General features: G+C 39.0%; 1 protein-coding gene across 1 annotated transcript in view; it reads right to left on the bottom strand.

Annotated features, from left to right (window-relative positions):
• LOC308625716 (uncharacterized protein C12orf56) overlaps positions 1-13,319 on the bottom strand; it is a gene marked incomplete at both ends in the record, with an annotated part of 64,760 nt that overhangs the window by 15,374 nt on the left and 36,067 nt on the right. Inside the window, 2 exon segments of the mRNA XM_081250216.1 lie at positions 8,493-8,582; positions 9,218-9,324. Coding sequence (XP_081106342.1) covers positions 8,493-8,582; positions 9,218-9,324 — 197 coding nt within the window.

Below are 13,319 nucleotides of genomic sequence, written 5' to 3'. Positions count from 1 at the left end.
TAATTCCGCTAACAACTACCCAAATGAGCTTGGAAGAGGGCCCCGAGCCTCGGATGAGGCTGCAGCCCCAGCCAACACCTTGACTGAAGCCTTATGAGACCCTGAGAAGAGGAGCCACCTAAGCTGTGCCCAAATTTCCTGATCTACAGAAACTGTGACAGAATAAGTATATGTTGTTTGAAGCCACTAAATTTGTGGTAATTGGTTCCATGGCAATAGAAGATTATTAGTTGTATTAAACATTTATGGTGGTAGTTAATGGTATAGGTAACATGATTTGACCCCTATGAATATAAAAATGGACTGAAAAGTTAGTGTTATAACCAGACTCTACTATAGCAATATAATATATATATCAAAGGACATGAAAAGAATTAGACATATCAGGAAAGAGGCTTGATGTAGTAGGGCTGATGTGGTTGAACCAAGTTAAGACAGACAATTAATATGCAACACTTTACAACAGAGATTGGTAAGAATGTTTTTCTCCATCTTGGATAAAGAAACGTAGGGACCAAAAGGTGGACAAAAAGGGTAACATGACTTAGCAATACTTTCAGTGTGGGAGAAGATGTAAATATCATTCACAATTTTGAATCTCTCTCTTGGAGATTGGGAAAATGGCAGTACCATCTACTGCATAAAGAAGTATACGGAGAAAATAACAGAGTATATTTTCCTTGTATGCTGTAAAGCAGGGGTCAACAAACTATGGCCTGCAATCCAAATAGCCTAGAACCTGTTTTTGTAAATAAAGCTTTATTGGAACACAGCTGTGCCCATTCCTTTGCATATTGTCTGTGGGTGCTTTTGTGACAATGGCAGCATTAAGTAGTTTCAACAGAGACTATATGGCCTGAAAAGCCAAAAAAATTTACTATATGGCCTTTTTTAAAAAAAATTTTTGGCTGCAATGGGTCTCCGTTGCTGTGTGCGGTCTTTCTCTAGTTGTGGCGAGTGGGGGCTACTCTTTTTTTTTTTTTATACAGCAGGTTCTTATTAGTTATATATTTTATACATATTAGCATATATATGTCAACCCCAATGTCCCAATTTATTTCACAGCCACCACCGCCCTCGACACTTTCCCCTTTGGTGTCCATACATTTGTTCTCTACATCTGTGTCTATTACTGCCCTGCAAACTGGTCCATCTGTTCCATTTTTCTAGGTTCCACATATATGTGTTAATATATAATATTTGTTTTTCTCTTTCTGACTTACTTCACTCTGTATAACAGTCTCTAGATCCATCCACGTCTCCACAAATGACCCAATTTCGTTCCTTTTTATGGCCGAGTACTATTCCATTGTATACATGTACCACACCTTCTTTATCCATTCATCTGTCGATGGGCATTTAGGTTGCTTCCATGACCTGGCTATTGTAAATAGTGCTGCAATGAACATTGAGGTGCATGTGTCTTTTTGAATTATGGATTTCTCTGGGCATATGCCCAGTAGTGGGATTGCTGGGTCATATGGTAGTTCTATTTTTAGTTTTTTAAGGAACCTCCATACTGTTCTCCATAGTGGCTGTATCAATTTACATTCCCACCAACGGTGCAAGAGCGTTCCCTTTTCTCCACACCCTCTCCAGCATTTGTTGTTTGTAGATTTTCTAATGATGCCCACTCCAATTGGTGTGAGGTGATACCTCATTGTAGTTTTGATTTGCATTTCTCTAATAACTGGTGGTGTTGAGCAGCTTTTCATGTGCTTCTTGGTCATCTGTATGTCTTCTTTGGAGAAACGTCTATTTAGGTCTTCTGCCCATTTTTTGATTGGGTTGTTTGTTTTTTAAATATTGACCCAGCACCACTCATTGAAGAGACTGTCTTTTCTCCATTGTATATCCTCGCCTCCTTTGTCATAGATTAGTTGACCATAGGTGCGTGGGTTTATCTCTGGGCTTTCTATCCTGTTCCACTGATCTATATTTCTGTTTTTGTGCCAATACCATATTGTCTTGATTACTGTAGCTTTTTAGTATAGTCTGAAGTCAAGGAGTCTGATTCCTCCAGCTCCATTTTTTTCCCTCAGGACTGCTTTGGCTATTCAGGGTCTTTTGTGTCTCCATACAACTTTTAAGATTTTTGTTCTATAAAAAAAGCCATTGGTAGTTTGATAGGGATTGCATTGAATCTGTAGATTGCTTTGGGTAGTATAGTCATTTTCACAGTATTGATTCTTCAAACCCAAGAACATGGTATATCTCTCCATCTGTTTGGGACATCTTTGATTTCTTTCATCAACATCTTATAGTTTTCTGAGTACAGGTCTTTTACCTCCTTAGGTAGGTTTATTCCCAGGTATTTTATTCTTTTTGTTGCAATGGTGAATGGGATTCTTTCATTAATTTCCCTTTCTGATCTTTCATTGTTAGTGTATAAGAATGCAAGAGATTTCTGTGCATTAATTTTGTATCCTGCAACTTTACCAAATTCATTGATTAGCTCGAGTAGTTTTCTGGTGGCATCTTTAGAATTCTCTATGTATAGTATCATGTCATCTGCAAACAGTGACAGTTTTGCTTTTTCTTTTCCAATTTGTATTCCTTGTGTTTCTTTTTCTTTTCTGATTGCCATGGCCAGGACTTCCAAAACTATGTTGAATAATAGTGGTGAGAGTGGACATCCTTGTCTTCTTCCTGATCTTAGAGGAAATGCTTTCAGTTTTTCACCATTGAGAATGATGTTTGCTGTGGGTTTGTCGTATATGGCCTTTATTATGATGAGGTAGGTCCCCTCTATGCCCACTTTCTGGATAGTTATTATCATAACTGGGTGTTGAATTTTGTCAAAAGCTTTTTCTGCATCTATTGAGATGATCATATGGTTTTTATTCTTCACTTTGTTAATATGGTGTATCACATTGATGGATTTGTGTATATTGAAGAATCCTTGCATCCCTGGGGTAAATCCCACTTGATCATGGTGTATGATCCTTTTAATGTGTTGTTGGATTCTGTTTGCTAGTATTTTTTTTTTTTTTTTTGCGGTGTGCGGGCCTCTCACTGTTGTGGCCTCTCCCGTTGCGGAGCACGGGCTCTGGACGCGCAGGCTCAGCGGCCATGGCTCACGGGCCCAGCGGCTCCGCGGCATGTGGGATCTTCCTGGACCGGGGCACGAACCCGTGTCCCCTGCATCGGCAGGCGGACTCTCAACCACCGCGCCACCAGGGAAGCCCTTGCTAGTAGTTTTGCATCAATATTCATCAGTGATATTGGTCTGTAATTTTCTTTTTTTGTAGTATCTTTATCTGGTTTTGGTATCAGTGTGATGGTGGGCTCATAGAATGAGTTCGGGAGTGTTCCTTCCTCTGCAATTTTTTGGAAGAGTTTGAGAAGGATGGGTGTTAGCTCTTCTCTAAATGTTTGATAGAATTCGCCTGTGAAGCCATCTGGTCCTGGACTTTTGTTTGTTGGAAGATTTTTAATCACCGTTTCAATTTCATTACTTGTGATTGGTCTGTTCATATTTTCTATTTCTTCCTGGTTCAGTCTTAGAAGGTTATACCTTTCTAAGAATGTGTCCATTTCTTCCAGGTTGTCCATTTCATTGGCATAAAGTTGCTTGTAGTAGTCTCTTAGGATGCTTTGTATTTCTGTGGTGTCCATTGTAACTTCTCCTTTTTCATTTCTAACTTTATTTATTTGAGTCCTCTCACTCTTTTTCTTTCTTTTCTTTTTTTTTGTGGTACGTGGGCCTCTCACTGTTGTGGCCTCTCCCATTGCGGAGCACAGGCTCGGGACACGCAGGCTCAGCGGCCATGACTCACGGACCCAGCCGCTCCGCGGCATGTGGGATCTTCCCAGACCGGGGCACGAACCCGCGTTCTCTGCATCGGCAGGCGGACTCTCAACCACTGCGCCACCAGGGAAGCCCTCACTCTTTTTCTTGATGAATCTGGCTAAAGGTTTATCAATTTTGTTTATCTTCTCAAAGAACCAGCTTTTAGTTTTATTGATCTTTGCTATTGTTTTCTTTGTTTCTATTTCATTTATTTCTGCTCTGATCTTTATGATTTCTTTCCTTCTACTAACTTTGGGTTTTGTTTGTTCTTTTTCTAGTTCTTTTAGGTGTAAGTTTAGATTGTTTATTTGAGATTTTTCTTGCTTCTTGAGGTAGGCTTGTATTGCTATAAACTTCCCTTTTAGAACTGCTTTTGCTGCATCCCATAGGTTTTGGATAGTCGTGTTTTTGTTATAATTTGTCTCTAGGTATTTTTTGATTTCCTCAGTGATCTCTTGGTTATTTATAACGTATTGTTTAGCCTCCATGTGTTTGTGTTTTTTACATTTTTTTCCGTGTAACTGATTTCTAATCTCATAGCGTTGTGGTCGGAAAATATGCTTGATATGATTTCAATTTTCTTATATTTACCGAGGCTTGATTTGTGACCCAAGATATGATCTATCCTGGAGAAGGTTCCATGTGCACTTGAGAAGAAAGTGTAAGCTGCTGTTTTTGGATGGAATGTCCTATAAATATCAGTTAAATCTATCTGGTCTATTGTGTCATTTAAAGCTTGTGTTTCCTTATTAATTTTCTGTTTGGATGATCTGTCCATTGGTGTAAATGAGGTGTTAAAGTCCCCCACTATTATTGTGTTACTATCCATTTCCTCTTTTATAGCTGTTAGCAGTTGCCTTATGTATTGAGGTGCTCCTATGTTGGGTGCATATATATTTATAATTGTTATATCTTCTTCTTGGTTTGATCCCTTGATCATTATATAGTGTCCTTCCTTGTAACATTCTTTATTTTAAAGTCTATTTTATCCTGTATGAGTATTGCTACTCCAGCTTTCTTTTGATATCCATTTGCATGGAATATCTTTTTCCATCCCCTCACTTTCAGTCTGTATGTGTCCCTAGGTCTGAAGTGGGTCTCTTGTAGACAGCATGTATATGGGTCTTGTTCTTGTATCCATTCAGTGAGCCTGTGTCTTTTGGTTGGAGCATTTAATCCATTCACTTTTAAGGTAATTATCGATATGTATGTTCCTGTTACCATTTTCTTAATTGTTATGGGTTTGTTTTTGTAGGTCCTTTTCTTCTCTTGTGTTTCCCAGTTAGAGAGGTTCCTTTAGCATTTGTTGTAGAGCTGGTTTGGTGGTGCTGAATTCTCTTAGCTTTTGCTTGTCTTAAAGTTTTTGATTTCTCTGTTGAATCTGAATGAGATCCTTGCTGGGTAGAGTAATATTGGTTGTAGCTTCTTCCCTTTCATCACTTTAAATATATCATGCCACTCCCTTCTGGCTCATAGAGTTTCTGCTGAGAAATCAGCTGTTAACCTTAAGGGAGTTCCTTGTATGTTATTTGTCATTTTTCCCTTGCTGCTTTCAATAACTTTTCTTTGTCTTTAATTTTTGCCAACTTGATTACTATGTGTCTTGGCGTGTTTCTCCTTGGGTTTATCCTGCCTGGGACTCTCTGCACTTCTGGGACTTGGACGGCTATTTCCTTTCCCATGTTAGGGAAGTTTTTGGCTATAATCTCTTCAAATATTTTCTCACGTCCTTTCTCTCTTCTCCTTCTGGAACCCCTATAATGGGAATATTGTTGCGTTTAATGTTGTCCCAGAGGTCTCTTGGGCTGTCTTCATTTCTTTTCATTCTTTTTTCTTTATTTAGTTCCGTGGCAGTGAATTCCACCATTCTGTCTTCCAGGTCACTTATCCGTTCTTCTGCCTCAGTTATTCTGCTATTGATTCCTTCTAGTGTGTTTTTCATTTCAGTTATTGTATTGTTCATCTCTGTTTGTTTGTTCTTTAATTCTTCTAGGTGTTTGTTGTTTAATTCTTCTGGGTGTTTGTTAAACATTTCTTACATCTTCTCAATCTTTGCCTTCATTCTTTTTCCGAGGTCCTAGATCATCTTCACTATCATTATTCTGAATTCTTTTTCTGGAAGGTTGCCTATCTCCACTTCATTTAGTTGTTTTTCTGGGGTTTTATCTTGTTCCTTCATCTGGTACAAAGTCCTTTGCCTTTTCATTTTGTCTATCTTTCTGTGAATGTGGTTTTCCTTCAACAGGCTGCAGAATTGTAGTTCTTCTTGCTTCTGCTGTCTGCCCTCTGGTGGATGAGGCTATCTAAGAGGCTTGTGCAAGTTCCCTTATGGGAGGGACTGGTGGTGGGTAGAGCTGGGTGTTGCTCTGGTGGGCAGAGCTCAGTAAAACTTTAATCTGCTTGTCTGCTGATGGGTGGGGCTGGGTTCCCTCCCTGTTGGTTGTTTGGCCTAAGGAGACCCAGCACTGGAACCTACCCAGCTTTTTGGTGGGGCTAATGGCAGACTGTGGGAGGGCTCACACCAAGGAGCAGTTCCCAGAACTTCTGCTGCCAGTGTCCTTGTCCTCACGGTGAGACACAGCCACCCCCGCCTCTGCAGGAGACCCTCCAACACTAACAGGTAGGTCTGGTTCAGTCTCCTACGGGGTCACTGCTCCTTCCCCTGGGTCCCGATGCGCACACTACTTTGTGTGTGCCCTCCAAGAGTGGAGTCTCTGTTTCCCACAGTCCTGTCGATGTCCTGCAATCAAATCCCGCTAGCCTTCAAAGTCTGATTCTCTAGGAATTCCTCCTCCCATTGCCGGACCTCCGTGTTTGGAATCCCGACGTGGGGCTCACAACCTTCACTCCAATGGGTGGTGTAAGTGTTCTCCAGTTTGTGAGTCACCCACCCAGCAGTTATGTTATTTGATTTTATTGTGATTGCGCCCCTCCCACTATCTCATTGCAGCTTCTCCTTTGTCTTTGGATGTGGGGTATCTTTTCTGGTGAGTTCCAGTGTCTTCTTGTCAATGACTGTTCAGCAGTTAGTTGTGATTCCGGTGCTCTTGCAAGAGGGAATGAAGGCATGTCCTTCTACTCCACCATCTTGAGCCAATCTCTTGGAGTTGCTTTTGATGTTAATCATTTGACCAACAAGACAAATTCAGGATTTAGTCCAGAGTGTAGTTATCACTGAGACACCTGCTCCTCGCAGATCCCAGAAGCTTGTGGGGGCCCTCCAGGGGCTACTCTTTGTTGCGGTGTGTGGGCTTCTCATTGCAGTGGCTTCTCTTGTTGTGCAGCATGGGCTTCAGGTGCACAGGCTTCAGTAGTTGTGGCTTGTGGGCTCTAGAGTGCAGGCTCAGTAGTTGTGGTGCACAGGCTCAGTTGCTCTGTGGCATGTGGGATCTTCCCGGACCAGGGCTCGAACCCTGGTCCACTGCATTGGCAGGTGGATTCTTAACCACTGAGTCACCAGGGAAGCCCATACTATATGGCCTTTTGCAGAAATGTTTGACCATCCCTGCTATAATGCACAGTATGCCCATAGTCCCTGGCACATAGCAAGTTGCTTAAGGTATGTTAATGAGTATTATCATTAAAATTTATTTGTAAAGGTCTCTACTAAATAGCCTGGACAAATATTACTAAAAGTTCTTATTCTTCCCTCTGGTTTAAATGTTTCAGAGTCCATGGCTCTCATCCTTCTTCCACCTTCTAGTACAAGAAATGTAGATAAACAATTGATATGGGTAGAAAAAAATTAAGATTTTAGTCAGACCATTGCCCAAGGGTGTAATTCATAGCCTATAAATCTCATAAAAAGGTCAAGCAGATAATATGCAAAACATGCAAACACATACTTTCTGTGGCAAAGAATGCTGTTGTCCCTCACTATACATTCTTCCATTCTTCCTTTAAATTACATATGTCCCATTGCCATCTATAGTTTAGCTAGGCACACAGCTGTCCAACTACAGACGCATTTTACAGCCTCTTTTGCAGCTAGAAACACCATATGCCTAAAGTTCTCACCAATAGAAGGTAAGCAAAAGCCTTATACGCCTTGCTTGAAAAGGAAATTTGCTTGCCCTTTACTTCTCTTCCTGATTCCCACAGGGAGTTATGAAAGCAAGCAATTTAGCCAGCTAACCATGAGGACAAAGATAGCATGATAGAAGATAGCAGAGCAACAAAAAGGAAGGAACCTAAGTCTCTGGCTGATCTTGTAGAGGAAAAGCATGGCTATTAACTCGGGACTGTTATGTAAGAATGATGTAAATTTCTATCTTCTTTGGGCCACATATCTTGGAGTATCTTACAACAGCTTTCCCTCCAATGTCATTCACTCCAAGGTCACACAATTATATACTAAAGGGAGCTACTATAGTTCCTGCCTTTGCAATGTGGATAAAAGAGTACTCTAGAAAATTCTAATAGAGGACCCCTCGTTTTTAATGTATGATGGTTCATTTGGTCTTTTTCAGGCAATGACAAAAGATAAACTTATGCTAACAAAATCTTTGTGCCCCCAATAATCAGAGAGAACTCAGTATGTTAATTAATCTATTCATCACAGAAGGAAGTGAGACAAAAGAGTTTAATATATTTACAAGGGGATTGAACAGAGAAGTCAAGAGAGTTGAGTTCTGGAAGACACTCAGTAGAATAGTTAATGGGTTGTAACTACAAGGTCTCAATTTTTAAAAGGCCTTACTTCTTAGCTGCCAACGTGTTCAGGAGTGATGCCTCAGTTTCTGTTTCTCTGAACATCATTCCCAGAGTCTGTATAGTTTCAATGCATGCCCTAGAAAACAAAGAGAAAAAAAATCACGGAAATGGCATGATTTCATTGTAAGTTCAGAATTCCACAAAATCAGTAATGCTCAATAAAACTGCATTCAGATAGCCATGTAGAAAAAGTATAGGAAGGAAATTCTGTATATTAAATTGCCAACATTGGTTGAGTGTCTACTCTGTGACTGCTACATATTAAGCACTCAAAAATATTTGTTGAATGAATGAATTAATAGGTGCATGTCAGGATTAAAAGTCATTTACATATTGATTTTTGCACTTATTTTTTGCAAAGTTTTAATGATAATCACGCTATTTTTAAACTACATTTAATAATTTTAACTGTTTCAAGTAGTAATTTCTGGCTCAAAATTTCAAAGGTAAAAAAGGGAATACAGTGAAGGTGTCTTTTATTCATACACTCATTTTTTTCCCTTTTGGGACAGCCAGTATTACTAGCTTCTTGTGTAGTTTTTCTTTAACTGTACAATTAGAACAAAATAAATACTATTTTTAAAAAATCTATGTGAAGCAAAACTTGCTGCACTATTAATCATTAATACAGTGTATATTTTGCCCAGTGCCTTTCATTTATCTTGAACATCCTAGGGAAAAAATATCTGTGATTATCCAGTTAGTACTTACACCAGCTCATCAACACTTTGGCTTTTATTTTGATGTGCATTCTTATCCCTAGTCTCTGGCAAGTACTCATGAAGTTTGTTCACTAGGAAATAAAAAAGGTCACTGGTCTGTGAAAGCAAGCAGGAAAGAAGATGGTAATTAAGGTATCTGTTGGCAAAACTCTCAATTCTTACATAATAAAAATAATAAGAAATGATTTGTTCTTCAATTAGGGAGAAAGTGATTTACATTCTCTCTCATTAACACTAGCATAACCCAAATTGAAAATATACTTTTACTTACAACCAGGAGACCATTGTCCTGGTGAACAGAGCCAGAGCTAAAACCTAGCGGGTGATGCTGAGAGATGCCTTCTAGGCCCAGCTTCACCATTAATAGTGAAGATCATCCAGAAGTAGGTATATAACCTTAGGCCAGTCATTCAGTCACCTTGGAATAATAATATTAAATGGGGGCCACTATATTTCCTGCCTTTCCAAAGTAATTTGGCCTTTGTGAGAACATAATGAAATAATGGCTAGAAAAGCACTCATTTACAACTGTTTACTAATTCAGAAACAAATGTACAGCACTGATATAGCCTATGAAGATGGTGCAGAATGATTTTAATACTTCTGTTAATACAGTGGAAATGTAGATTGCCATTTCTGCCAAAATAAACACTGACTTAAGAGTGTGGGAACCAGTTTTTTTCTGTTCCTATCCAGTCTCATGAGATAATTGAGCATGAAAATAAGCACAGGCCCATGAAATCAGGCAAGCTGGTACTAATGAGAACTGGATATAATTGCTTCTCTTTTCTATTCCTCTACTGTTCATTTTTTTCCCAGCACTTTTGTTTACTAGTGGCAACTTAGAGTCTTCGTTTAAACAGTTATATGTGTGCTCAGAAGAGGCTGAGGATGGCAGGTGGAGAGAGGGAAGGACAAAAGGAGCAGGACGTACACCTTGGCCCTCTAAGAAGTGCTGGGATTGCAGAGTGTGGTAACTTTACACGCTGACTCTGGAGCCAGGTTCTTTGAGTTCCGATACCAGCTCTGCCACTGGGTAGCTGTAGGACATTTGGCAGATTACTTATACATTCTGTGACTTTTCATGTCTAAAATGGGATTAATAGAATCACCTCATGAGGTTGATGTGAGGATTAAGTAAGATATTATTTGTAAAGCCTGAACAGTACTCAACATATTGTATGTGCTTAATAAATATCAGTTATTATTGTGATCTCCCACCGCTCAGTGGTTCAGGAATTTTCACTTATAAAATATCTTCCGCCTACCAGCAACAACATGAAAGAGTCTCAAAAATATTATGTCAAAAGAAGCCAAACACATTGTGTGTATGTGCCGCATTTTGTTTATCCATTCGTCTGTTCATGGGCACGTGGGTTGCTTCCAGCCTTTGACTCTCGTGGATGGAGCTGCCAGGAACATAGGTGTACAAGTATCTCTTCAAGACCCTGCTTTTAATTCTTTTGGGTGTATGCCCAGAAGTGGAGTTGCTGGCTCATATGGTAGTTCTATTTTTAATATTTTGAGGAACGAACTGGTAGTATTATTTTTTTCCAACAAGTTTATTTTTATTTATTTATTTAAACATCTTTATTGGAGTATAATTGCTTTACAATGGTGTGTTAGTTTCTGCTTTGTAACAAAGTGAATCAGTTATACATATAAAAAAAAAAAAGCCAAACACAAAAGTGTACATAGTGTACAATTCCATGTAAGTGGAATTCTAGGACAGGCAAAACTAATCTATGATGACCGAAAGTACAATAGTTGCCTGAGGCCAGGGGTCAGAGGAAACTGACTGCCAGAGGGCACGAGGTAGCCCTAAGGGGTGATAAAAATGTTCTCAGTCTTGACTGGGGTGGTGTATACAGATACATACATTTGTTAAAACTCTTTACAATGCACTCAAAAATATGTGCACTTTATAATATGTAAATTGGACGCCAATGTTTCCCCAGAGAAGATATACAAATTGCCAATAAGCATGGGAAAAAATGCTCAACATCACTAATCATTAGGGAAATGCAAATCAAAACTATTAGGTACCCCCAACATCCATTAGAATGGCTACTATCAAAAAATCAGTAAAGGGCTTCCCTGGTGGTGCAGTGGTTGAGAGTCCGCCTGCCGATGCAGGGGACACGGGTTCATGCCCCGGTCCGGGAAGACCCCACATGCCGTGGAGCGGCTGGGCCCGTGAGCCATGGCCGCTGAGCCTGCACGTCCGGAGCCTGTGCTCCACAACGGGAGAGGCCACAACAGTGAGAGACCCGCGTACCGAAAAAAAAAAAAAAAAAACAGTAAATAACAAGGATGTGGAAAAACTGGAGCCCTTATGCACTGTTGGTGGGAATGTAAAATGGTATCGCTGCTGTGAAAAGCAGTATGGCAGTGCCTCAAAAAATTAAAAATAGAATTACCATGATTTAGCAATTCTGCTTCCAACTATACTCCCAAAAGAATTGAAAGCAGGGTCTCAAAGAGATACTTACACACCCATGTTCATAACAGCATTATTCACAGTAGCTAAAATGTGGGAGCAACCCAAGTGCTAATCAATAGATGAATGGATAAATAAAATGTGGTATTACATACCTGGAATATTATTCAACCTTAAAATGAAGGAAATTCTGACGTATACTATAACATCAATGAATCTGGAAGACATCATGCCAAGTGAGATGAGCCAGTCACAAAATGACAAATGCTGTATAATTCCTCTTACATGAGGTATTTAGAATAGTCAGACTCATAGAAGCGCAAAGAAGAATGGTGGTTGCCAGGGGCTGGGGGGAAGGGGAAATGGGGTGTTGTTGTTTAATGAATATAGTTTCTGTTTTGTAAGATGGAAAGAGTTCTGGAGAAGGATGGTGGTGACAGATATACAACATGAGTGCCTAACACTGAACTACACACTTAAAAATGGTTAAGATGGTAAATTTTATGTTATATGTATTTTACCATAGTTTTTAAAAACTGAAGGAAAAAAAAACTTCATGAAGAAAAAAAGAAGGGTTGGGAAATAACATGTCTAGAGAACTCTTTCATTCATCATTGAACATGTAACTATTGATTGTCCCCATGTGGCAGTTACTATGCTAAGTAATGAGAATAACATCTTAAGCAAAACTGGCAAACTGGACATGGTGTCTGTACTCCTAAAGCTTGCAGTTTAGTCAACCTGTACAAAAGTGTTCTCATAATTTAAATTTTTTCTTGTAATAAAATTGAAGAATAAAAATTACCTAACAGAGGAAAATTATATCCCAATGAAGTTGATTTTTAAAAGGGAAAATGATATACATTTGACCCTTGAACAATATGGGATCTGAGTATAATGCGGTTCCACACCTGTGGATTTAACTAACCGTGATCATGTAGTACTTTAGTATTTACTATTGAAAAAATCAACATATAAGTGGACCCAAGCAGTTCAAACTAATGTTGTTCAAGGGTCAACTGTATATATTATGATTATATAATATTATATTGTTTATTATATGATTATAATAATTGTATTATTAATTATAAGAATATGCCTATAGTTATTCATTATATTAATTTTATTATAATTTTTAAATATATATGTATAATTTCCCATCCTCTTACCCAAGAACCAAAAATTAAAGCTGCCTCTAATCTCCCCACCCCAGTGTGGGTTCTTAAAGGAGCTTCACATAAACTTACATTCTGCAGGGAGCCCAGCACAAAGTTGGAAAAAAACACTGCTTTAGCTTAAGGCTATGATAACCATTTAAATAAAAGAGCTCCTAAAAGAAGATTAAAATGTTGAGTTTTACTAGTCATATTTGTTAACTCTGTGTAAATGAATATGAGACTAGATTTTGGTTGCAGATTAGAGAGAGAACATAAGGCTACCAGTGCTGAGGGACACAACGTACTCCACTGAAGTAGGGAAAGACCCCAAACAGGGAGACTACCTATGTGCCTTTTATTTCCCTCTCTATTCACTTTGGCCTTTCATTTTTGACAACTAAATTAGAAGATCTTCTATTGTAGTCCATCTAAGGACATTACATTAAAGTACGGCTGCAGAATTTTCAAGTAAGAAGCAGAACATGAATGCTTTA

This window comes from Mesoplodon bidens (assembly GCF_964165515.1).
Source record: "Mesoplodon bidens genome assembly, chromosome: 11".
Classification (NCBI taxonomy): Eukaryota; Metazoa; Chordata; class Mammalia; order Artiodactyla; family Ziphiidae; genus Mesoplodon; species Mesoplodon bidens.
Note: the sequence above shows the minus strand (reverse complement) of the source record. Positions and strands in the feature narration are given on the sequence as shown.